At 40.6% G+C, this 27487-nt stretch overlaps 1 protein-coding gene across 2 annotated transcripts; it reads left to right on the top strand.

Annotated features, from left to right (window-relative positions):
• The first annotated feature begins 719 nt into the window (after positions 1-719).
• On the top strand, positions 720-23614 carry LOC129819954 (cytosolic non-specific dipeptidase-like). Of its 2 annotated transcripts, XM_055876686.1 has the most exons (12): positions 720-829; positions 1480-1571; positions 2375-2518; positions 7718-7880; positions 15929-16017; positions 18916-19116; positions 19448-19532; positions 19862-20022; positions 20301-20465; positions 21156-21297; positions 21423-21570; positions 22666-23614. In XM_055876686.1, exons 2-12 carry the CDS (start codon positions 1512-1514, stop codon positions 22730-22732), a joined length of 1425 nt encoding a protein of 474 aa, XP_055732661.1. In that variant the 5' UTR covers positions 720-829; positions 1480-1511; the 3' UTR covers positions 22733-23614. The 2 variants fall into 2 exon arrangements, with proteins under 2 accessions (XP_055732661.1, XP_055732662.1); XM_055876687.1 differs by lacking the exon at positions 720-829 and having other exon boundaries at positions 1421-1571.
• Positions 23615-27487: the final 3873 nt, after the last annotated feature.

Genomic DNA, 27487 nt, shown 5'->3' with positions numbered 1-27487 from the left:
CAAAAGATCAGATTCCATGTGTTTTCTGATTGTGCCAAAATGTTCAGACAGGTGTAGATTATTATATGACACATTGTGCTGACCACCTCTGAAGGTACTGCAGTTGGGTACGCTTTGTGTCTGGACATTTTATGAGTGTAAACAGATCTGGATAGTGAATGTTGATGTGCACATTGATGTGCCATCCTGGATGAGCTGCACTACCTGAGCCACTTGTGTGGGTTGTAGACTCCGTCTCATGCTACCACTAGAGTGAAAGCACCGCCAGCATTCAAAAGTGACCAAAACATCAGCCAGGAAGCATAGGAACTGAGAAGTGGTCTGTGGTCACCACCTACAGAACCACTCCTTTATTGGGAGTGTCTTGCTAATTGCCTATAATTTCCACCTTTTGTCTATTCCATTTGCACAACAGCATGTGAAATTTATTGTCAATCAGTGTTGCTTCCTAAGTGGACAGTTTGATTTCACAGAAGTGTGATTGACTTGGAGTTACATGGTGTTGTTTAAGTGTTCCCTTTATTTTTTTGAGCAGTGTATATTTCCATAAAATCTATGTTTTAATTTTCATTGTGAATGCAGATAAAGCGTTTTTATCACATAATCCTACTCATTACTCATCGTGGTTAATTATGTCATTTTTGTTTGGAGCCGTGGGCTTTGAACAGAGCACCCCGAGCTCAAGCCCGGGAGGCAGCCCGTTCCAAAGCGAATCCAATCAACTTTCACCCGGTGCAAAACACGCCTACATGGGCGCCCGGGACAGATTAATCGAACCCCCTCATTGAATACACCCCTGAGAAGAAGCGCAGCACAATCTTTTTCAACAGTGAGTAAGCAAAAGTGCCCGATGGTGATGACTGTCATTTTCTGAAATGTCTTTTCAACACAGTTGTAGTCATACTTCACAATATATTTCGGAGCTCATTTAGCTTGCTCTACTGACTTGTTAAATAGTAAGCTAAACTTGCCAGTGTTTGCTAGCTAGCTGGCTACCCAATGTAGCTAGCTAATTGGGTTGTTATTGTGTTTTGTAGCTAGCGTTATTGGTGCATTACTTTTTCTTACCCTGAAAGCATAGTGCTAACGTTACATACAGTAACGTTACTAACTTAGCTAGCTACTGTAGATAACTAACGTTAGCTATGTACAGTAGATAACTGAGGGTGACTTGCCTCTGTTTGCTGACCATCACATTCACAGCAACAGGTTTAGAATCTGTTCCAAAAAGGTTTAAACTATGTTGCCATAAAAAAAATCAACTATTGGCTACGAGTTAACTGTTACTTTGTTATTTGTAATGTTCGAGGTTTCGGAGATAATGCCATGCGGTCACATCTAACGTACTTGTAGTGTCACAGTCAGCAGTTTGGGAGGAGCTAATGGTCGATAACATGTTACAATAGATTGTTGAGGCATGTGCATTGCTACCCTGGCAGTTCGTAGTCTAAAGTAACGTTAGTCTGTCTGTCCCAACAGCTCTTAGGCTCCAGCAAACTCTTCAACCAAAGATGGCTCATCTTCCAGAACTTTTTAAATATGTGGACGAACACCAGGAGCTGTACATTGAGGTAGCTTTATCTCATTACTTGAATTATGATAATGCATTTAGTCATGTTTTACTATCTGCGACTTGACTGAGTTGATTCATGATTTTGGGGCTAGACATATTAATGTTTGACAAACATTACTTTGCATGTGAATCCCAAGTTATATTAAATGATTTACTTTCTTAAACTTCAGATTTAGAAGGACTTGATAAGAACAGAGTCAAATCTTAGCCTGCCATGACCAGGCTATTGCTTTCACTTCTCCAACCCCTTTAGATCACGAGTAGCAAAAACTGACATGGTAGCAAAACAACACCAGCACATAAGATAGATACACCACTGTAGGGTATTTGGATTAGGTTTAGTGCCTAAGACTTCACTTCCTTCCCCACAAGAACCAAGTCATGTGTTTGTGGGTTTTCCTATTCATAAACTTGAAGAACTTGAAGAACAAGTATGGGGCTGGGAATTGCTAGGAACCTCATGATACAATATTATCACTATACTTAGGTATCGATATGATTTGTATTGCAACAAGATTATTTGATAAGTCATAGAAATAAAAGTGCTGAAAACAGATTGACTCATTTAAAAGGCCGAAGGAGAACTATGAAACTTGATTATTGCCACGAACATGAACTGAGTGCGTATGAAATTGGCTTCAAAGCCTCTCAATTGAAAAGGCTTTTTTTATTGGCATGACAAGTACTTGTTGCCAAACAAAAAATGTTGAACAATTCAAAATAAAATACCCTACATTTAAAAAAACATCAGAATTAGGCCTAATATTCATCTCTTTCTTTCTCGCTCTACTCTGCCTCTAGCGTCTTGCCCAATGGGTGGCTGTACAGAGTGTGTCTGCCTGGCCAGAGAAGCGTGGGGAGATCAAGAAGATGATGGAGATGGCAGCCAAGGACATTGAGAAGCTGGGGGGCACAGTGGAGATGGTGGACATTGGAAAACAGAAGGTAGGACTTTGCACTGTGTGCCTCGAAACAGTGCCTTCATAAACTATTCATACCCGTGACTTATTCCACATGTTGTGTTAGTCTGAATTCAAAATGGATTCAAATATATCCTGTTATGGCTGCACGCTGAATATTGAAAAAACTGGAAAATGTGTGCACATTTTCAAACGGCCTCCTAAGAAACTTTTTATTTTCCAATATGCATATATTTACTACTGTTGGATAGATAACAGTCTGTAGTTTCTAAAAAGGTTTGAATTGTTTCTCTAAGTCGAACAGAAATATTTTTACAGCCATTTTCCCAGCCGAATTGAGTTTCCCAAAATGCGATGTGTCTCTTTAAGACCTTCTCTATAAAAGGCCATTTGACTTGGGACCATATAAACACGTCAGAGGCGTTCGTCAGACTGTAATGCGGAAGTGAGAATTGAAAGGAGTCGAATATCTCGTCCCTGGACTGAATAACAGAACTTCTTGTGAGACCTGCGCAGTTAAAATAAAAATCCGGGCGCGAAGGATAATTTGATCTCGGCTTCTGGAACAAGGTAGATAACGTTGAATATGATGCCTGACTACGATATTATTTGCTACATGTCACAAAATCATCCTAAAGTATGTTTTTTCAATATACTTTAATTATATTATTGCAATTTATTCTGGACTTTAGATGTGAAACGACGGAAGAATTTTTTGAAGAAACGCTTTCTGGCGCAGCAATGCTACCGTGCTAGCTAACCAAAGAGGGAAATAATTCGTTCTGGATATATATATATACATATGTATGTATATATATATACATATGTATGTATATATATACATGTATGTATATATATATACATATATATGTATATATATACGTATGTATATATATACATATATATACATATATATGTATATATATACATACGTATATATGTATATATATACATACGTATATATGTATATATATACGTATGTATATATACATATATATACATATATATACATATATATATATATATATATGTATATATGTATGTATGTATGTATGTATGTATGTATGTATGTATGTATGTATGTATGTATGTATGTATGTATGTATGTATGTATGTATGTGTGTGTGTGTGTGTGTGTGTGTGTGTGTGTGTGTGTGTGTGTGTGTGTGTATGTATGTGTGTATGTATGTATGTATGTATGTATGTATATATATACATATGTGTGTATATATATATATATATATATATATGTATGTATATATATACATATATATATATACATATATATATATATATATATATATACGTATATATATATACACATATGTACGTATATATATATATATACATATATATATATACATATATATATACGTATATATATACATATATATATACGTATATATATACATACGTATATATATACGTATATATATACGTATATATATATATATATATGTATATATATATGTATATATATATGTATATGTATATATATATGTATATGTATATATATATGTATATGTATATATATATGTATATGTATATATATATATATACATATACGTATATACATATATGTATACATATACGTATATACATACGTATATATATACGTATATATATACGTATATATATATATGTATATATATATGTATATATATATGTATATGTATATATATATGTATATATATATGTATATACATATGTATATATATATATGTATACATATATATATATACATATATATATACATATATATGTATATGTATATATATACGTATATATATACGTATGTATATATATATATGTATATATATATGTATATGTATATGTATATGTGTATGTATATGTATATATATATGTATGTATATATATATGTATATGTATATATATGTATATATATACGTATATATATACGTATGTATATATATGTATATATGTATATATATGTATATATATATATACATATACATATACATATATACATATATATCAGTATTTTGCATTGAAAGTGGCTAATATTGGATTGATTCGGAAACATTGATAATGTTAACTAACAGGGAAAACTCTAGAAAGTACAGTGATGTTCAAGCTCTCTTCTCTCTGTGGGCAGATATTTCTTCTGTGCTCTGCTTGGCATTCCTGAGGAGCGCAGCTTAGAGGGAAGGGGACATTGGTGCCAACTCTGAAGTTTGGTGGAGGGGAAATACTTTTCTGGGCCAATTTTTTATGGTTCGGGCAAGGCCCTTGGTTCCAATCATTCAATAAATCAAATGTATTTATAAAGCGCTTTTTACATCTGCCGGTGGCTAGGAAAACTCCCTAGGAAGAAACCTAGAGAGGAACCAGGCTCTGAGGGGTGGCCAGTCCTCTTCTGGCTGTGCCGGGTGGAGATTATAACAGTACATGGCCAATATGTTCAAACGTTCATAGATGACCAGCAGGGTCAAATAATAATAATCACAGTGGTTGTAGAGGGTGCAACAGGTCAGCACCTCAGCAGTACCGTAATTGCTGGACTATTAAGCGCACCTGAATATAAGCCGCACCCACTGAATTTAAAAAAAATATGTATTTTGTACATAAATAATCCGCACGTGTCTATAAGCCGCAGGTGCCTACCGGTACATGGAAACAAATGAACTTTACACAGCCTTTAAATGAAACACGGCTTGTAACAAATTAAAAAAATAGCAGTAAACAGTAGCCTACCAAGAAAGTCATTGGTCACTATCTTCCTCCTCCTGTGCACTGAAACCACTGAAGTCATCTCCTTCGGTGTCGGAGTTGAATAGCCTCAGAATTGCTTCATCCGATGTTGGATTGTTTTCATTGTCGCTCTAGTCACTTTCATCCGGAGGCAAATTCCCCGCTGAGCTCATGCTGCCCTCTTCAACACGCAGCAGTCCAGCCTTTCGAAACCCGTTGATGATAGTGGATCTTTTGACAATGCTCCACGCTGTCAGGACCCACTGGCAGACTTGACCATAAGTTGCTCTTCGCATGCGGCCTGTTTTAGTGAAGGATTTCTCCCCACTTGTCATCCAAGCCTCCCACTGAACACGGAGCGCCACCTTAAATGCACGATTTACACTGATGTCGAGTGGCTGCAAATACTTTGTTGTGCCCCCAGGAATCACAGCTGGAATTGAGTTTGTCCTCTTGATGGCTTCTTTCACAGAATCTGTTATGTGGGCCCTCATGCTGTCCAACACGAGCAATGCCTTGTTCTTGTGAAAGAATCGTCCCGGTCGCTTGCCGTAACACTCCGTATGCCATTCATGCATTAGGCTTTCCGTCATCCATCCTTTCTTGTTGACTTTCACAACAATTCCTCTCGGGAATTTTTCTTTTGGCATCGTCATGCGTTTGAAAATCAACATCGGTGGAAGCTTTTCTCCCGATGCCGTGCAGCTCAGAACACAGGTGAAGTGCGTATTTTCATGCCCAGTTTTCAGCGTGATGGATGATTCGCCTTTCCTGTTGACAGTCCGAGTGAGAGGCAGGTCAAACGTCAGAGGAACCTCGTCCATATTTATGATGTCGTGCGGGCCGATGGAATGCTCCGCTATCTTTGCATCAGTGAATTTACGGAAGTTTGAAACTTTTTCCTCGTAGTCGGGAGGGAGCTGCTGACACAGACTCGTCCGTACCCTGATGGACAGGCCTTTACGTCTCATAAATCTTAGACACCACGATGGTCCACCTAAAATCCTCAAACTTCAGTGGCGATTGTTTTGGCTTTCAGTCGGATCTGCACAGTTGAAACACCTCGGCCGTCTGCTCTCTGTGTGTTGACCCAGTCTTCAAGCTCATTTTCTAATTCGGGCCATCTGCTTTTCTTCCCTCTGAAAGCTTTTGTTGTCTTTCTGCACTGAGTCAGTTGCTCATGCTGCTGTTTCCAACGTCTTATCATAGACTCATTAAGGCCAAGCTCCCGTGCAGCAGCTCTATTTCCCTTTCCAACAGCCAGATCGATCGCCTTCAACTTGAAAGCTGCATCATATGCATTTCTCCGTGTCTTTGCCATGATGAGGGTGACAAAATGACTACCGTAATCAGAATGATGGCAAGTTTGAGCGCGCTCGATTTGCGTCACATTATGTGACGGTGCTCAGTTTTTTGGCGGCATGAATTTGTGAAAGCGGGAAAAATCCATAAATTAGCCGCGTCATTGTATAAAGCGCGAGGTTCATAGCGTGGGAAAAAAGTAGCGGCTTATAGTCCGGAAATTACGGTAAATGTCAGTTGGCTTTTCATAGCTGAGCATTGTTAGACAGCAGGTGCGGTCAAGAGTGAAGGGAAATCTTAATGCTACAGCATACAATTACATTCTAGATGATTCTGTGCTTCCAACTTTGTGGCAACAGTTTTGGGAAGATCCTTTCCTGTTTCAGCATGACAATGCCCCCGTGCACAAAGTGAGGTCCATACCGAAATGGTTTGTTGAGATCGATGTGGAAGAACTTGACTGGCCTGCACAGACTACTGGCCTCAACCCCATCAAACACCTTTGGGATGAATTGGAATGCTGACTGTGAGCCAGGCCTAGTCGCCAAACAATAATGCCCGACCTCACTAATGCTCTTGTGGCAATGTTCCAACATCTAGTGAAAAGCCTTTTTAGAAAAGTGGAGGCTGTTATAGCAGCAAAGGGGGGACTAACTCTATATTAATGCCCATAATTTTGGAATTAGATGTTTGATGAGCAGGTGTCCACATACTTTTGGTCATGTAGTATATTTATCATGCATTAGTGCTGCACTTCAGGGCTACCTGGTCTTCCTTGTATTTTAAATGTGTGGCGATAACGTTTTATCAATCGGTACTTGTTGCCCAGCTACATTGTCTGCATAGATTGTGTCAACACCAGCCTATTCAGCAGTCAAACTGTACATTATATTTTGAGTTGAAATGCAACTGCTCCCTTTACTTTCATTGTATATAATATACCCTATATATAGTCTTTCCTCACTTAGTCCTCTTCTTCCTTGTGGAGCATGAAAGGCTTCCTGTAAAGAACACTGCTGCCGATCCTCTGACCGGCTCAGACCCCCTTAATCTCCTTCAACCCTGACTGGTTTGCTGTATCTGTTGCTTGAAAGTCTGTCTCCTCTTCATCTTTCACCTGGTAATTTATTTCATGTCAGTGCAATGGCGAGAAGAGGAAAATATGGATTTTTAGACCATTGAGTGAGACCTTTTATTTTTGCCCCCTCAGCTTCCCTCCGGAGAGGAGATCCCCTTGCCACCCATCGTCCTGGGTTTCTTGGGCTCGGACCCGGGTAAGAAGACTGTGTGCATCTACGGCCACCTGGATGTCCAGCCAGCTGCCATCGATGACGGCTGGGACACGGAGCCCTTCACTCTGGTGGAGAAAGATGGTGAGTAGTTATTCCAAAGCACCCAAAAACAGAACAATGCTGTAACATCAAAATCCATGCCCGTGTTGAGATTTGGACTTTGATGTTTCAGTGTTGTTCTCCTTTTGGGGAAGTATGATTTGCATTGGCTTGTGCAATTTAGGTTACTTCTTACTCTTTGTATCCCCTTTAGTTAACACTATCAACAATTCCCTCTACTGTGCGAATTGTGATCTAATCAATGCATATTAGCCACTTTCAATGAAACACATCCATACAATGAACTAGGCAAGAGATTTTCTTGTAGGCAGAGAGCATTGGAGTAGGATATTCTATTGCTTTGACAGGCACGACTCAGGCCCACACTCTACACAGACCAGCTCTGATTGGTTATGGCACACTGCAGTATCCCTATATGCAAATAGACCTTTGCCATATATGGATTTGTGCCATTTACTTTGAACTGGACTGTTTTTACAGCATGAGTGGTCGTGAGTAGATGCGCTTGTTTTGAGATCAAAGCAAGAACTGCATGTAGCGTTATTAGCCCAGTTATTGCTAATTTCTAGTCAGAAAATAGTGGAGTGGTTGCTTCCTACAAGAGCACAAAATGTGTGCATTTCTAGCCATATTTGAAAACCAAGTCAGGTAAAGAGTTTTTTTTTTTCTTTAAGGGACAGTGTTGTACTTTGGGGCAGTGTTTTTTTTAAAGACGGGCTTGATTTAAGCTAAGTAGCCAATAAGCAGAGGGTAGCATAATTTGTCTGATTCTATGTAATAATGGTATGGGAATAATTCATACATTTTATTTTGTAAAGTGGTTTCTTGCTTCAAACAACACAACATTTTCAGTTAACTTGCCTGAAGTGGATAAACAGGTTAATGTTAATCCCTACATGTTTTTTTCAAAAGTCTCATGGAATGTAGGCCTACATTGAACACCACACATTGGCTGCTACTGTAGGCTGAAAGAACAGCTATTTCCATGTTAAAATGTTATGGGCTGCATTTACTCCATAGATTTTATATGGTAGGCCGACATGATCAAATAACCACAGTAGCCTACTTGGCCACTTATAACTGTAACTTTAAGCAGGTACAGCCTCAGTGTTCAAAGTAAATGCGCTGGAAGTTGCACAGAATTTTCACGACATTCAAGTTTGCAACTCTGTAGACTTGAAACTTACTCAGTCCTGAAAAAAATATAGGAAACATTGCTTATAGGTTTCACGATTTCTTTTTGTTCTTGATTTGTGAAATATAGGCTTATCCATTGTTTTTGTCTTTTATTCCTTTTTATCTAAAACCATTTCTACATGGCATCATGCTCCATGACTACTGAATAAAAACTATAAGCTGCTAGCAGACTGCAGTTGTATGTGGCACTCCTTTAACCATTTCGCTGCTAGTCTACAAAGCTACAGGACACACGGTATTCAAGGTGTAAAGAGCTATAAAGGTGTGGCTTGCCCATAAATGACTGTGGTATCTTGGTCATAAGCCCTTTAGACATAGCCAATAGTCCAGGGCATACAGTGCATTCGGAAAGTATTCAGACCCATTGACTTTTTCCACATTTTGTTACGTTATAGCCTTATTCTAAAATGGAATAAATAACAAAATCCTCATATCTACACACAATACCCAATAATGACAAAGCAAAAATAGTTATATATATGTGTGTGTATATTTTTGCAAAGTTCTTAAAAATAAAAAATTGTATTCAGACACTTTACTCAGTACTTTGTTTAAGCACGTTTAGCAGCGGTTACAGCCTCGTGTCTTCTTGGGTATAATGCTACATGCTTGGCAAACCTGTATTTGGAGTTTCTCTCATTCTTCTCTGCAGATCCACCCAAGCTCTGTCAGGTTGGATGGGGAGCGTCACTAAAAAGCTATTTTCAGGTCTCTACAGAGATGTACAAGTCCAGGCTCTGGCTGGGCCATTCAAGGACAATCAGACACTTGTCCCGGAGCCACTCCTGCGTTATCTTGGCTGTGTGCTTTGTTGTTCTTGTCGTGTTGGAAGGTGAACCTTCGCCCCCAGTCGGAGGTCCTGAGCGCTCTGAAGCAGGTTTTCAGCAAGGATCGCTGTACTTTGCTCCATTCCTCTTTCCCTCGATCCTGTCTAGTCTCCCAGTCCCTGCCGCTGAAAAACATCCCTACAGCATGATGCTGCCACCAACATGCTTCACCGTAGGGATGGTGATAGGTTTCCTCCAGACGTGAAGCTTGGCATTCAAGACAACGAGTTCAATATTGGTTTTATCAGACCAGAGAATCTTGCTTCTCATGGTCAGAGTCCTTTAGTTGCCCTTTAGACAACTCTTCCAAGTGGACTATCATGTGCATTTTACTGATTGGTGGCGTGCTGCATAGATGGTTGCCTTTCTGGAAGGTTCTCCCATCTCCACAGAGGAACTCTAGAGCTCTCTGAGTGACCATTGGGTTCTTGGTCACCTCCCTGACCAAGGCCCTTCTCCCCGATTTCTCAGTTTGGCTGGGCGGCCAACTATAGGAAGAGTCTTGGTGGTTCCAAACTTCCATTTTTAAGAATGATGGAGACCACTGTGTTCTCGTGGATCTTCAATGCTGCAGAAATGTTTTGGTACCCTTACCTAGCTCTGTGGCTCTACACAATCCTGTCTCAGAGTTCTAAGGACAATTCCTTTGACCTCATGTCTCGGTTTTTGCTCTGACATGCAGTATCAGCTGTTGGACCTATAGACAGGTGTTTCCCTTTCCAATCAATAGAATTTACCACAGGTGGACGCCAATTAAGTTGTACAAACATCTCAAGGGTGATCAATAGAAACAGACAGCAACTGAGCTTAATTCCAAGTCTCATAGCAAAGGTTCTGATTACTTTTTATTTTTAATAAATTAGCAAAAATGTCTAAACCTTTTTTTGCTTTGTCATTGTGGGGTATTGTGTGTAGATTGAAGGAAAAATAATACTTTTATACATTTTAGAATAAGGCTGTAATGTAACAATATGTGGACAAAGTCAATGGGTCTGAATACTTTCCGAATTCACTGTTTCCCGGTTAGTTGCAAGATTTTCAAAGTCTGCACTAATGAACCTAAAAACTCCAAACTACAGGTTACATGTGTGGTAGGCTGGGTGTGCTAGGCTGTTTTCAGGGTCACTTGCATTAAAATGGGTTTATAATGATTGGATACAATTAGTGTTTGATAAGGAACTTTTCTCAATGGTACAGCAATCACCATTCTATCAAATATATCCCTTACTAGAAACAGTCTCGTTCCCATCAAGTCTTGCCCATCAACGTCACCACCTGTTTTTTGGGGTTTGTTTTTTCTTGATGTCGCTACAACTTGATTGGAGTCCACCTGTGGCCAATTAAATTGTTTGGAGATGATTTAGAAAGAAACACACCTGTTTGTAAAAGGTCCCACAGTTGACAGTGCATGTCAGAGCAGAAACTATACCATGAAGTCCAACGAAGTCTCTGTCAATCTCATAGAGAGCGTTTTGATGAGGCATTTATCTGAGGTGTAAAACAATTTCTAGAGTGTTGGAAGTTTTCAAGAGCACAGTGGTCTCCTTCATTGGAAATGAAAAATATATATATGGAACTACCCAGATGCTGCCTGGAACTGGCCGTCCGACCAAACTGAGCAACTGGTCAAGAAGGACCTTGGTCAGGGAGGTGACAAATAACCCGATGACCACTCTGACAGAACTACAGAGTTTCTTGGCTGAGATGGGAGAACTTGCCAGAAGGACAACAGTCTATACAGCACTTCACTAATCTGAGCTTTATGGGAGAGTGGCCAGACAGAAGCCACTCCTGAGAAAAAGGCACATGACAGCATGCCTGGAGTTTTCAAAAAGGCACGTGAAGGACTGAGATCATAAGGCAGAAGTTTGTGGTCTGCTAAGACAAATGAAACTCTTTGGCCTGAACGTAAACCGTTGTCACTTTCCTGTTTTTTTCCAGACCACAAGCATACAGCCAAAGCAATTCTGGAATGGCTTTAGAACAAGAATGTGAAAGTCCTTGAGTGGCCCAGCCAAAGTCCAGACTTGAATCCCATTGTAAATCTGTAGAAAGAAGATTGCTGTTCACTGCCGCTCCTCATCTAATTTAACAGAGCTTGAAAAAATATGTAACGAAGAATGGGAGATAATCACAAAATCCAGATGTGCAATGCTGATAGACATACCCAAGACAACTCAAAGCTGTATCACTGCCAAAGGTGCTTCTATAAGGTATTGACTTGCGGTGTAATTACCTAATGTAAATGATTGAAAATGTAATCTCAATGTGCAAACATTTCTATAAATGTGTTTTCATTAATGGGGTAGATGGGTGTGAAAAGAAAACAATTTAATACATTTTGAACTCAGGCTGTAACAAAATATGGAACAAGTCAAGGGGTATTAATTCTTTCTGAAGGCACTGTATATGGCTCTAGTCTGGTGTCAGTGTGTCATGCAGAGATGTGTCAGCAGAATTTTCCTTTCATGCTGACAAAGGTTGTTACTTGTTATCTTGTGACAGTCACCTGACTGTTGCTATATTCTCTTCACCACTCATAAATTAAACCGTTTCCCCCTTTGATGACCTAATTTCCTTTTGACTCTTGATATGTTTCACAGGGAAGCTAGTACTGATTTATTTTTTCCCTTTTTTAGTACCATTTTTTTCAATGTCTTTTATTGGTCTATAATAGGCTTGGGCGTTATTCCGTGTATACCGGGGGATTTGGAAAAAGCCATTGGATGTTTTTTTATACCGTCAACTATTTCTTTGAAGTTTTTTCATACATTTTAATATTTGTAGCTACTTAATACCTGCAGTCAACTTGTGCAATACATTAGGAGATAAAACCGATAGTGTTCATTTCACCTCTTACATTATGACGCTTACCTTAGTTCCGCAGAACAGTTGATCCAGTCACGTGTTTGTGCTATTTTCAAAAGGAGAAAGCAAGAGCTGGTGAGTCCATAGTGTTGTATATCTATCATCGAGTCTCTGTTGTGCAGCGCACATGAAATGATGACGTTACACTTTTATGCATCTCACTACTAAATGTTTGCCATATCTTATGGCTTTCTTCAGAAGTCAAAGAGCTCTGGATGAGTTATCTGTACAGTTGCAATTTTTTGGCCTGTGCTTCCTACTATCCCCCCCCCCCCCCTCTGTTCTTCTCCCCTCTGTTCCATGTACACATGCTGCTATTCTTTCAGAAAAGGATGCATCACAACTTTGTTAATTTTCACAATGTCTCGTTCACTTTCGCTTGTAAATGTCCACTCTCACCAATTCAGTAGCTACTAGCTATGCTTGTGTAACTTTTTGAGCTGGATTTGCCTGTCTTTGCAATTGTTTTTCGCTTGTTAACATTTAGACAAGTGTCTGATTTCGCTATTAGTTTGAAAAGCGGTCTTTATATGTACCACAGAAGAACCAAGAAATGAAGAGCGACACAAAGGCTGTCTTTTTGGCCTTCTATGTAGATCTGCAATGGTATTATGAAAGGGCAGGAATACATCAGTCTTCAATGCACCATCTGACAAGTTGTTCTATAGAGGAGCATGAAGAAAAGTAAAACACATATCCTGTCTCACATCTCCAATACATTGCTAGGTGCGTTCAGTGTTGACAGTATTAAAATACAACAACTCATGTACAAAAACACTGTAATGCAAACAAGCTACAACTGAAAATCGCATTCATCCCATTCAGACCTTAGAGCTAAAACTACATCTCCCATAATGCAACGCTAGCATACGTCGACAGCTCAGCTAACCATTGGCATCACAGAAAGACATGCTAGCTAGCAACAGCAATACTTTTTTATCACTGTAAAATGATATAAATAACGATAAAACTCAGTTACATGTTTCGATAGTCTCACACTCCCTTATAACAATACCTATAGCATTAACCTTGGGATGCTTTATTTATTTAACATTATGGACTTCTACACAGGAGTAAGGAGAACGGGAGCTATCGGTAGTACCAGGGTGTTAGTAGGTGACGTAAGCACCCAGATTAATTAAAATGCATTTAATGAATAAAAAAACGAAGATGTTAATATCATCCAGCTACTGTAGCTGCCTCCTTAACATCATCAGGCAATACTAGTAGCGCAACAAATGAAAATATAAACCAAAACTAAAGTTCCTGGCGATCATAGCGATCTGATTCCCCCTTCTGTCTGAACTTGGAACATTCCTGTTTGCGGGCTTGGGCCACTGACCCTTAACCTGTCTAGGTTCTGCTAGCGGAACCCCTCGCCAACAGCTAATGAAATTGCAGGGCGCCAAATACAAATCAACAGAAATCTCATAAATCAAATTTCTCAAACATACAAGTGTAAGGCACTAATTTAAATATAACATTCTCGTTAATCCAGCCACAGTGTCTGATTTAAAAAATGCTTTACAGCGAAAGCTCCACAAACAATTATGTTAGGTCATCACCAAGTCACAGAAAAACCCAGCCATTTTTCCCGCCAAAGAGAGGAGTCACAAAAAGCACAAATAGAGATAAAATGAATCACTAACCTTTGATGATCTTCATCAGATGACATTAATAGGACTTCATGTTACACAATACATGTATGTTTTGTTCGATAAAGTGCATATTTATATACAAAAATCTCATTTTACATTGGTGTGTTATGTTCAGTAGTTCAAAAACATGGTATGATTTTGCAGAGCCACATGAATTCACAGAAATACTCATTATAAATGTTGATAAATTCAAGTGTTATGCATGGAACTTTAGATACACTTCTCCTTAATGCAACCGCTGTGTCAGATTTCAAAAAAACTTTGCGGAAAAAGCATAATATGAGAACGGCGCTGAGCCCAAACCAGCTAAAATAAATATCTGCTATGTTGCGCAGTCAACATTAGTCATAATAGCATTATAAATATTCACTTACTTTTGATCTTCATCAGAATGCACTCCCAGGAATCGCAGTTCCACAATAAATGTTTAGTTCGATAATGTCCATTTACGTCAAAATAGCTTGTTTTGTTAGGGCGTTTGGTAAACAAATCCAAAAGCGCGTTCAGGTCCAGTCGGAGGAAAAGTTCAAAAAGCTATATTACAGGTCGAAGAAACTTTTCAAAATAAGTATGGAATCAAGCTTTAGGATGTTTTTATCATAAATGTTCAATAATGTTCCAACCGGAGAATTCCATTGTCTGTAGAAAAGCAATGGAACGAGGGCTACCTCTCATGTGAAATGCGTGTGACTGAGAACGAGGCTGCTGGCAGACCCCTTAGTCAAACAGCTCCCAACCGGCCCTCCTTCACATGAGAAGCCTGAAACAACGTTCTAAAGAAGGTTGACATCTAGTGGAAGCCTTAGGAAGTGCAACATAACCCATATCTCACTGTGAATTCGATAGGGGCTGAGTTCAAAAACTACAAACCACAGATGTCCCACTTCCTGTTTGGATTTTTTCTCAGGTTTTTGCCTGCCATATGAGTTCTGTTATACTCAGACATCATTCAAACAGTTTTAGAAACTCCAGAGTGTTTTCTATCCAATACTAATAATAATATGCATATATTAGCATCTGGGACTGAGTAGGAGGCAGTTCACTCTGGGCACGCTATTCATCCAAAAGTGAAAATGCTGCCCCCTATCCCAAAGAAGTTAACCTGGATGTTCTGCGTTTGTGTACTATTCTAATAATTGGAAGTTTGATGGAATAACCATTTGAACTCTCCTACATGTGTGCTAATTTGGTAGCATTCTGTGAATAGCAAGAAACCGGTAATACAGTAGTATGTTGTTAAACGGGTAATACGAGAAATCCCAGGATGAGATAAGGATGGTATGACAATGAGAAAAATCTTTATACCGCCCAAGCCTAGTCTATAATATCTCGTTTGAATGACTAAAGGCTAAAAGAGTTTTCAAAGATGATATAGTAGATCATTATCATTTCTAAATTTTCTTATGGTTTTAGTCATTCACGTTTTTTTTTTTTTTTTTTTTTACTAAGACACCTATGGCTTGCAGATTGTAGTCCATCATCATAAAAACATAATTAGCAACTTGGTCTTCCCTTGCAGGGAAGCTCTATGGCCGAGGCTCAACAGACGACAAAGGCCCAGTGTTGGCCTGGTTCAACTGTATCGAGGGCTACCAGAAGATCCAACAGGTAAGACACAGCACCACGACTTGATAAGTAGCACTCACTGAAGCTAGCCCAGGACAAAGAGAACCTCATGGTATTGTGTTTTCAAAACAGTTTTAGTACAGGTGCCCTTTTCTTGGTTTGTCACGGTGCTGACTTTTGCCCGTCGTCTGCAGCAAAAGCCTCTATCCCGTCCTCTGGCTAGGCAGAGTACTTTAGGATTTTAGTCACTTCGGTGTGACCAGGGCCTAGCCGTGCGGCCCTACCAACCCTTCTATTTATTCGCACTGGCCCTTCGCGTGAGTTGTTTTTTTTCCTTCATTCACGTTGTCACTCCCTTATTTTCCGGTCTGGGGTGAGGCCTTGGATAGATGAGTACTTTATTACTTTATGTTTATAGATTCCTCCTATACTCCCTTAACTCGTGTCTTCCTCTCTTGTATACCAATACCTAATAACTAAACTAATAACTAAACGGTTCTTAATGCAACCGCTGTGTTAGATTTTTTTTTAAATAACTTTACCACAACATACAGCTTGGGTTATTGTGAGACAGCGCTCACCAACACGGCGGAGAATAAGCATCAACATACTACACAGAAATACGAAATAACATCATAAATGTTTTCTTACTTTTGCTGAGCTTCCATCAGAATGTTGTACAAGGAGTCCTATTTCCAGAATAAATCATTGTTTGGTTTTAGAATGTCCATTTCTTCTGTCGAATTCGCGCCACAATGCGCCCCAATAAACGTTGAATAAACTGATAAACCTCGGTTGAAAAAACCTACTTTATGATGTTTTTATCATATGTATCAAATTAAAATCAGAGCCGGAGATATTCGGCGTGTATACCGAACGGTTTTCAGAAGACAATGTCGAGCTCCCCCGCGCGCCGTCGAAGACAAAGAAAATACCGGACCTGTCACTCCAAAAGCTCTTATTTGACCTCAGATCAAGCTAGACACCCCATTCCACCTTCCACTCCCTGCTGACATCTAGGGGTAGACGTATGAAGTGCATACATATCGATAAATAAAAGCCAGTTGAATAGGCAGGCCCTGAAACAGAGCCTCGTTTTCAGATTTTTCACTTCCTGCATGGAAGTTTGCTGCCAAATGAGGTTTGTTTTACTCACAGATATAATTCAAACAGTTTTAGAAAAGTCAGAGTGTTTTCTATCCAATAGTAATAATAATATGCATATTGTATGATATAGAGTACGAGCCTGTTTAATTTGGGCACGATTTTTCCCAAAGTGAAAACAGCGCCCCCCCTATTGACAAGAAGTTTTAACATACATCTTGAATAACGTTCCAACCGGAGAATTAGATTGACTTCAGATGAGCGGTGGAACGGAGTTCCTCCTCATGTGAACGCGCATGGTGAAAGCATGGTCAGCTCGTGGCAGTGGTGACTAATTCCTGTCTCCTTCGGCCCCCCTTCACATTAGTCATCAGACAAAGTTCTATTGACTTTTTAACATCTAGTGGAAGCTGTAGGAAGTGAAAACTCATCAATATCTCGCTGTAATTTCAATGAGAGCTTGGTTGAAAATATGCCACCTCAGAAAAAATCCAAACAGGAAGTGGAACTTCTCAGGTTTTTGCCTGCCATATGAGTCACAGACATAATTCAAACAGTTTTAGAAACTTCAGAGTTTTCTATCCAATATGAATAATAATAGCAACTGGGACTGAGGAGCAGGCAGTTTACTATGGGCACCTCTGTGCACCTTTCATCCAAGCTACTCAATACTGCCCCTGCAGCCATAAGAAGTTAAGGAGCCTTTTGGTCCTAGACTTGGCGCTCCAATACCGCTTGCTGTGCGGTAGCAGAGAGAACAGTCTATGACTTGGGTGAGTCTCTGACAATTTTATGGGGTTTCCTCTGACACCGCCTATTATATAGGTCCTGATGGCAGGAAGCTTGGCCCCAGTGATGTACTGGGCCGTACGCACTACCCTCTGTTGCGCCTTACGGTCAGATGCCAAGCAGTTGCCATACCAGGCGGTGATGCAACCGGTCAGGATGCTCTCGATGGTGCAGCTGTAGAACCTTTTGAGGATCTGGGGACCCATGCCAAATCTTTTCAGTCTCCTGAGGGGTAATAGGCTTTGTCATGCCCTCTTCACGGCTGTCTTGGTGTGTTTGTAACATGATAGGTTGTGGTCCTTAACTCTCAACCCGCTCCACTACAGCCCCGTTGATGTTAATGGGGGCCTGTTTGGCCCCCCTTTTCCTGTAGTCCACAATCATCTCTTTTGTCTTGCTCACATTGAGGGAGAGGTTGTTGTCCTGGCACCACACTGCCAGGTCTGACCTCCTCCCTATAGGCTGTCTCATCGTTTTTAGTGATCAGGCCTACCACTGTTGTGTCGTCAGCAAACTTAATGATGGTGTTTGTGACATGTTTGGCCACGCAGTCGTGGTTGAACAGGGAGTACAGGAGGGGACTGAGTACACACCCCTGAGCGGCCCTAGTGTTGAGGATCAGCGGGGCCGACGTGTTGTTGCCTACCCTTACCACCTGGGGGGTGGCCCGTTTAGTCCCAGGGTCCTTCAGCTTAGTGATGAGCTTTGTGAACACTACGCTGAGCTGTAGTCAATGAACAGCATTATCGCATAGATGTTCCTTTTGTCCAGGTGGGAAAGGGCAGTGTGGAGTGTGATTGCGATTACGTCATCTGTGGATCTGTTTGGCCGGTATGCGAATTGGAGTGGGTCTAGGGTGTCCGGGAGGATGCTCTTGATGTGAGCCATGACCAGCCTTTCAAAGCACTTCAGCAGAGACCAGTTGGATGTAATCTGGTTATGTGATGTTTTCTCAACAACATTTACAGCCAGAAAATAGCGTCATTAAGATTATGTGCCATATTTTTCCTGCTGAGATTCTCATCCATGCCTCTCTCATGGAAACAGGAGCTTCCCATCAACATCAAGTTCTGCTTCGAGGGCATGGAGGAATCCGGCTCGGAGGGCCTGGACGATCTGGTGTTTGCCCGCAAAGACACCTTCCTGAAGGACGTGGATTACGTGTGCATCTCAGACAACTATTGGCTGGGCAAAACCAAGCCCTGCATCACCTATGGACTGAGGGGGGTCTGCTACTTCTTCATTGAGGTGAGGCATAGAGTGAGCTAGAGGGTTCTCTTCCCACTAAAGAAACTGTGATCGTCATTGTGGTGAAGCCATAGTTAGACCAGCGTTTCGCAAACTCTGTGCACGTTTTGTTTTTTGCCCTAACTACACAGCTGATTCAAATTATCGAAGCTTGATGATTAGTTGATTATTTGAATCTGCTGTGTAGTGCTAGGGCAAAAACCAAACATGCTCCACTTGGGGTCCTGAGGACAGAGTTTTGGAAACCCTGAGTTAGACAAATCTAGAGGCTGCACTTGCCACAAACTGTGCATGGGTCATAGCCCTGCTTTAAACCTTCTTGTTTTGTCAGATGGCGTGCTGTGACAAGGACCTCCATTCTGGGGTGTTTGGAGGCTCTGTCCATGAAGCCATGACCGACCTCATCGCACTGATGGGTAAGTTGAATCAGGTGTGCTGATGTGCTGGAATAGAATTATCATAGAGATATGTAAGGATGTAGGTATGGAATTATTGGATAGGTATATGCAACAGCATTGTACCCCTTCAATAGAATCAAACAAAATCCTAGAATGAAATCTCCACAAGTGCCTAGGGGTTTTCGTAAGGGGGAGGGAGGGGGAGGGGTTCTGGACAGGGCATATGATATCTCTGTGGGGTCGTGTTCATAATGCACCAAACAAGAGGAAAAGGGACTGAAACTCGGTGCGACACATTTTAGTTTTTCGTGCAATCGTGAACATGACCCTGGTGTCTCCTCCTTCAGGCTCCCTGGTGGACAAGAAGGGGAAGATCCTGGTCCCGGGGATGTATGAAGACGTGGCCAAGGTCACAGATGAGGAAAAGAAACTGTACCAGAAGATCGACTTTGACATGGTGGAGTATGCCAAGGACGTTGGAGCTGCGAAGCTCCTACACGACACCAAGGTATGGATGGTTATGTTCAAATACGTCAGAAATGAAGAGTCCTTCGTTCTTTCCTACCTCCCTTTAATCAATCACTGATCTTAATTGGTCTCACTGATCTTAATTGATCTCACTGCTTACATATGCATTTCTGAACTGTTCAAACAGGGCCACTGTCTGAAATTACCAACTAGTTTTAAAAGCAATACTGGTTGATTCTCAGTCAATTTAAGTGATTAATTCCCAATGTTCACTGGTTCATATTGTCCTTTGCTCTTTCCTCTAACCCTCATCTGCAGGAGGCTATCCTGATGCACCGCTGGAGGTACCCCTCCCTCTCCCTGCACGGCATCGAGGGGGCCTTCTCCGACGGAGGTGCTAAGACCGTCATTCCCCGCAAGGTCATCGGCAAGTTCTCCATCCGCCTGGTCCCGGACATGGACCCCAAAGTGGTGGAGAAACAGGTAGAAACCTCTAGAATTTAGGTAGAACTGAACTCAGGTTTTTAGATCATTTCCTGCCTTCCTCTTTTAAGTGCAGGTCTGGGATCCATTCCCCTACCTCAAATCCTAACAGCTCAGCATGTTAGGCTGACATATGAAGAGTGTTAAAGGTAGGCTCAGTAATAAGTTGAATTCAGTTCTTTAAATACAGGACTAGGATCAGGTATTTAGATCATTTAATTAAAGGTGTTATCGAATAAGCACATTGCATGTTCTAGACTTTTGGATGAAATAATAGTGGACAAGCATCCCCCACCACTGGTCCATTCTTTACATGTAAATTCATTCTCAAACATTAGGTCTGTCCATTAGTGGTTCCCAATTATTTTTTGGGGTTACTGTACCACCTGAATTTTGTTCCGTCCGGAGTACCCCATGTGCATTTTACCAGAAGGCCAATGGTCTCATGAGTCTTCTCAAGTACCCTCTGTGGATAGGCGAAGTACCCCCAAGGTTCCTAGTACCCCTGTTTGGGAACCACTGCTCTATTAGCCTGTAATACAGTATATGCCATACACAGACAGCCCTGATAGCAATCTGACTGTCTGTTCTTTTTATTACTGTTCATATAATATTTTTATCTCAATGAGACTTTAATATGAATGTGGAAACATATATTTAGAAATGTATGTATAATCCTAACCTATCAAGGTTATTGGCCACCTGGAGAAGAAGTTTGCTGAGCTGGAGAGTCCCAACAAGCTCAAGGTGTACATGGGCCATGGGGCCAAGGCCTGGGTGTCCGACTTCAACCATCCCCATTACATGGCTGGTAGAAAGGCCATCAAGACAGGTGTGTGTGGATACACAGGCAAACCCTCTCACTCAGGCACACAGACACTGGTCTAACTTAAATATTGATAACATTTTGAGCAATAATGTCTCGTTCTCTCCCTCTATTCCTTTTTGTCCACCTAGTGTTCGGTGTGGAGCCTGACCTGACACGGGAAGGCGGCAGCATCCCCGTAACCCTGACCTTCCAGGAAGCCACCGGCCGTAACGTCATGCTGCTGCCCATGGGCTCGTCTGACGACGGAGCACATTCACAGAATGAGAAACTCAACAGGTAGGCTGCCACGGTTGTATTTTTATCTATACGCTGTCTGGAAGCATGGGACTGCGATAATGGCATGTCCCGGGGACTTGAGATATGCAAAAAAAACACATTTCCATTTCACACATGCGTGGAATACGACAAATATAAGCACCCACGTTATTATTATTGTTAGTAGCATCTCGATGTGGTCTTAATGTACATCTTGTTTTAATTCAATGATGTTACACGTCTACAGTGCATTCGGAAAGTATTCACACCCCTTGACTTTTTCCACGTTTTGTTATGTTAGTCTTATTCCAAAATTGATTTGAAAATATCCTCAATCTATACACAATACCCCATAATGATGAAGCGAAAACAAGTTGACATTTTTGCAAAAGTATTAAAAATAAAAAACTGAAATCACATTTACATAAGTATTCAGACCCTTTACTCAGTACTTTGTTGAATCACCTTTGGCAGCGACTACAAACTCAAGTCTTCTTGGGTATGACGCTACAAGCTTGGCACACCTGTATTTGGGGAGTTTCACCCATTCTTCTCTGCAGATCCTCTCAAGCTCTGTCAGGTTGGATGGGGAGTGTCGCTGCACAGCTAATTCCAGGTCTCTCCAGAGATGTTTGATGGGTTCAAGTCTGGGCTTTTGCTGGGCTACAAGGACATTCAGAAACTTGTCCCGAAGCTACTCATGCGTTGCCTTGGCTTTGGTTTTTGCTCTGACATCCACTGTCAACTGTGGGACCTTATATAGACAGGTGTGCCTTTCCAAATCATGTCCAATCAATTAAATTTACCACAGGTGGACTCCAATGAAATTGTAGAAACATCTCAAATATGATCAATGGAAACAGGATGCAGCTGAGATCAATTTCAAGTCTCATAGCAAAGGGTCTGAATACTTATGCAAATACATTTGCATGAATTTCAAAACCTGTTTTTGCTTTGTCATTATGCGGTATTTTGTGTAGATTGATGGAAAAAATGTATTTAATCTATTTTAAAATAAGGCTGTAATGTAACAATGTGGAAAAAGGGAAGGGTGAATACTTTCCGAATGCACTGTATATAAATGTATATGAATATATGCCTATGGTTTACTTTCAGGACAAACTACATCCAGGGCATCAAGATGCTCGGCGCATACTTCCACGAGGTCTCCCAGTTGGAGTAAATGAACTAGGCAGACCTAAGTGAGATGTATCCCTCTGCCTCCTGAGCTTGTGGACCCCACTGTTTTAATTTTCTATCCAATGCAAGTTTCATGTTTTCCATGAACTGCTGCTGCTGCTGTACAGCAAAGCAGATCCTTGAAGATGTTCCTTTAGTAGTTTGTAATATCTTCCAACAAGGAGATAAGTAGAGGAAAATAATATAGAAGTATTGATTATTGTATTGTAGAAGTGCCATTGTGTATACCTTCATCTACTGTATCAGAGTGTTATAAATGAGAACTAAACGAAACTTGACAAGGAAACGTGGACAGTATATACCCCATTACACTTCCATGATGTCACAGCTTTGTTGTGGTGTATTTATAAAAGTGCTAACAGACAACAGCACACTGATACGTACTCATTTCCTCCATTTGGAGGGCCTGGAGATGATTTTATACCTTAAGATGTTAGCTTAGTTTGAGGTTTCCCAACCAATGTAAAAAATAAAAGAAACCAGCACACCCACTTGAACTAATTTATTCCTGTTAAATACTATGGGAAATCATTTATGAAGAAGTTCACTCAGGAAGCAGAACATTGCAGTATGTCGTCAAATGTATATTGCAGTCTTAAAACATGAGTACACAGGACATAGCCATAGACATCTGCAGATATTGGAGGCATATATTCAGAAGTATTCAAAGTGATGAAAATAACTCCATACTTTTGCATTACATTAAATATTACAGTATACAAAATGGCATCTTGATTGAGCCATTCAAGGTTCTCTTTCAAACTGGAGCATGACCTGACCTGTGTATGCATCTATTTTCTCCCTTGTCACTGTGAAACAACAGGAAACTGTCACATGCCAATATATTCAATAAATCATAACATCAGTCTTGTCTTTTTTTTATCATGCTTCCAATATCCTGAAAACTTCCCATGCCATCAATCCAAAGAAAACAGAATCCATACATTTCAAATGTGATTTTGGCTTCTTTAATTTCCAGTCATACAAATGTAATGTGACTGACCCTTCCCACTGGGCACACTGGTTGAATCAACGTTGTTTCAATTAAATTGTGGAATTAGCGTTGAATTGACATGTGCCCAGTGGGTTGAGGCTCAATCCCAACGGATCCCTCCTTCTCCCTGGGCCTTTCATTTGACAGTTCATGAAGGGGAGTCAACAGGGGCCTAAGGACAGTGTGGAGGGATGGTTAATGATAGAACCCAGGAGTGACTGAATGGGGTTGATGTTCCTATCCAAGCTACAGGATGTGCCCTTGGTTGATTTCAAATGTTGATTTGTGTGTGTTTTGACAGGTGGAATGATGTAACCAATGGGGTTGTCCAGTGGCAGACAGGTGGTCAGACTCATCCTGCTGGGCAGTCTTGTTTTGATTGACATTTGGTTGAGTTTTCAACTAATGTGCAATCAACAACAAAAATGTCATTGGATTTTGGTTAAAAGTTGAAAATAAATTAAATTCCCTTACCTTGATTACTTTTTGCAAATCCAATCATTTTCCCACGTTGATTCAATGTCATCACACTGATTTTTTTGTTGTTGAAATGACGTGGAAGCAACATTGATTCAACCTGTTTTTGCCCAGTGGGATCCTCCACAGCCCAGAGGTGCAGAAATCTTACTGCGAGAGGAGTTGGGGAGATCAGAATGGGCATTCTGTTTCAAGTTGGTATTGTCAAGTGCTAGCCCGTCTACAGATCCAACCTGACATCAGGGTTGTGTTCATTAGGCACCAAACGGAAGAACATCAACTGAAATGTGAAGGTACAGCCTGCACTTTTCCAGTAACAACCGTGTGTTTTAATTCTCCAAACATTTTGCAAGTGTATGCCCTAGTGAGCACGATCAATTGTACCACTATAGACGCAGAAGCCTATTGCTCTTTAAAATCCCCAGAATGAAGATAACTCAAATCTGTAATTTTTACGTTTTGGCCGAGGGTGTTTTAGTTGCGAAACTTTACATCTAGCAGGTGTTTGGTGCAGTGTTTCTCAAGTTAAAAAAACGTGTTGTCTTATGTAAATAGTCAGAGCTGCTGAGCAGGTCAACTTCACTGTCTATGCTTTTGGATAGAGAGCAATCACTGCAGCTGGTCACCCCATGTTAGTGGGCAAATGTACATCGGCAAAAAACAACCCAACCTTCATTTACCCGGTGTGACGCACATATGTTCCAAACTCCGTTTGGGCGGAGACAGACTTTATGACCAAAAGTATCCTATTTAATGTAGTCAATTTTGACACTAGAATAATTGTTTGACTCATATCGATGACACATAGGCCACTTTCAAATGGAATGCGTTGCTAAATCAACCCTTGGTCTACTAAAAAATGTTTAATTTACACCGATGATAACCACCAGAGGGCGAACATGTATTGGTCAATAATGGTTGCAATTGATGTTTTAACGAGAGATTACCTCGTGGTAGTATACTGGCTAATGCTGGTTGCAATTGACCCGTGTGGGCTAATTATGATATTACCTTGGATATGCCTTTTGGAAGATGTAAGGCAGCAAAAACAACCCATCTACTCACCCTGTGGAATGATAACATTGTGCCATTGTGGGCACTAGAGGGCGACACAAAACCATGTATTTTTCTTGAGTTTACCAGTCGGTAGCTGAACTAAAACCTCCAGGAATATTTCGAGTAGGCCACTGGTACCAGAGTATTGAAGGTTTACGAGCACATGCCACTTTAATCAATACACTTGCTATACCAATTGGTGTTAAAAACAATTGGCCTAGTTGGCCAGAGTCTAGGCAATCCAGTCTAGATGATCTAGATCAATGCTATTTAATTTGTCCTTTAAAGGGATTTGTAACAAATCAAATCAGTCATGCAGGATGGCTAAAGGTGTCAAATTACTTTCCATAAATCAGCCAGTTGTTTGTGAAGGGTTCCCTTCTAGTCTGGGTCATGTGATGTGAGTTGCTTACATTTATTTTAACATTTAACTACTCGGTAGCCAATATTTACACTTAGCCTCCCCATCCCCATGAAAATGTTTACAATTCATGTACGAACTCCTCAAAACTGTTCATAAACCCCACATAGTAACATCCTCAACCCCTTTTAATAGCAATGCCTTTTAACAAAGGCAGCCTGCCCATAAATGTGGAAAATGAATGTGGGGTAGTGGATGTAATCTGTTTGATCAACAGCAGGTTCATTACAAATGTAATTCTTATTTGATATGCTTCAAATATCCTTTGTTGATGAGAATTTAGTTATTCAGACCATCTGTCAATATTTTTACAAGTAGAAGTGTTTTGTTATGAAGGTTAAAGAAAGGAAATTAACTCGATTTAAGGCTTCCAATCTAATGGTCAGGGATTTAGGATTCCCTAAGTAATGTCGAGTCAAGACGTTCAAAGTGTAATTGATGTGTCCATTACGTGAAGAATTCCATGTAATTATAGTCAATAAGTCATGTAAATGGGTTAAAGCTCACTAAAAGCAAACCAAATCCCCAAAAGAGAGGCTAATAATTCAAAATAATCAATGCAGATAGCTGAGTACAGTTAATTTGTCTGTGTGTTCGCTTTCCATAATAATATATTCAGTTAGATCTAAAACAAAATCGGTCGGTGCCAATTAGAGATAATAGTCAAGACACTTGGACAGGTGAAGTGTTCACCATACACCATTACTCTTCCTCGGTGCTATAGGAAAGCTTACCTCTTAAGCCTACTTTGAGAGGGATCTTTGGCTAGCTGACAGTCTCGCCAAAATGAATATTTTTTTTGTTAGGGAAAGCTATGACATTTTAGTGGAGAATTATTCACCTGCATTTTTGGCTCACTGGAGGGTTAGCTGTATAGTACATGTACCATAATGTTATTCAATTACTTACCACATTAAACCACATAATGCTTAATTTTAGGCTAACAAACATTTTTCAATGTACGGGTCCTACTAATTATCACAAACAACCACAAATAACTACGAAAAGGTACCCCAAATGACCCCAAATGGGTACCCCAAATGGGTACCCCAAACAACCAAAAACAGACACAAACAGGTACCACAAACAACTCCAAACAACCCCAATTAAACCCCAAACACCCCATACAACCACAAACGACCCCATACAACCATAAACGACCCCATACAACCACAAACGACCCCATACAACCACAAACGGATACCCAAAACGGGTACCCCATAACCCCTAACAGGTACCTCAAACAATCCCAACCAAGTACAAATGGGGATACCCCAAACAACCACAAATAAGTACTACAAACATGCACAAATATCCACAAACATTCGCAAAAATATTCCCAAACAACACCAAACCTCCCCATACAACCCCAACCAACTACAAACTGGTACCCCAAACAACCACAAACAGGTACCACAAACAACCCCAAACAATGATTAGCATCCAGCTGCAGATTATGCACACTGAGGCCACCTCAACACACATCTCAGACTGTATTTTTTTGTCTCAGTTGGTACAGTATGTGCACATGCAGTGCTCTAACGCCCTAGACTAATCTGTCACTAGCTCTGGTCCAGGGCACAGGTAGTAGCTAGTCAGCTCTGGTCCATTCTAGCTCTGGTCCAGGGCATAGGTAGTAGCTAGTCAGCTCTGGTCCATTCTAGCTCTGGTCCAGGGCATAGCTAGAAGCTCTAGTCCAGGGTGTAGCTAGATGTTTACTAGCTCTGGTCCGCACTAACAATATCTGGTCCAGGGTGTAGCTAGTAGCTGTGGTCCACACTAGCTCTGGT

The sequence above is a fragment of the Salvelinus fontinalis genome, chromosome 22, assembly GCF_029448725.1.
Source record: "Salvelinus fontinalis isolate EN_2023a chromosome 22, ASM2944872v1, whole genome shotgun sequence".
NCBI classification, from domain to species: Eukaryota; Metazoa; Chordata; class Actinopteri; order Salmoniformes; family Salmonidae; genus Salvelinus; species Salvelinus fontinalis.
Note: the sequence above shows the minus strand (reverse complement) of the source record. Positions and strands in the feature narration are given on the sequence as shown.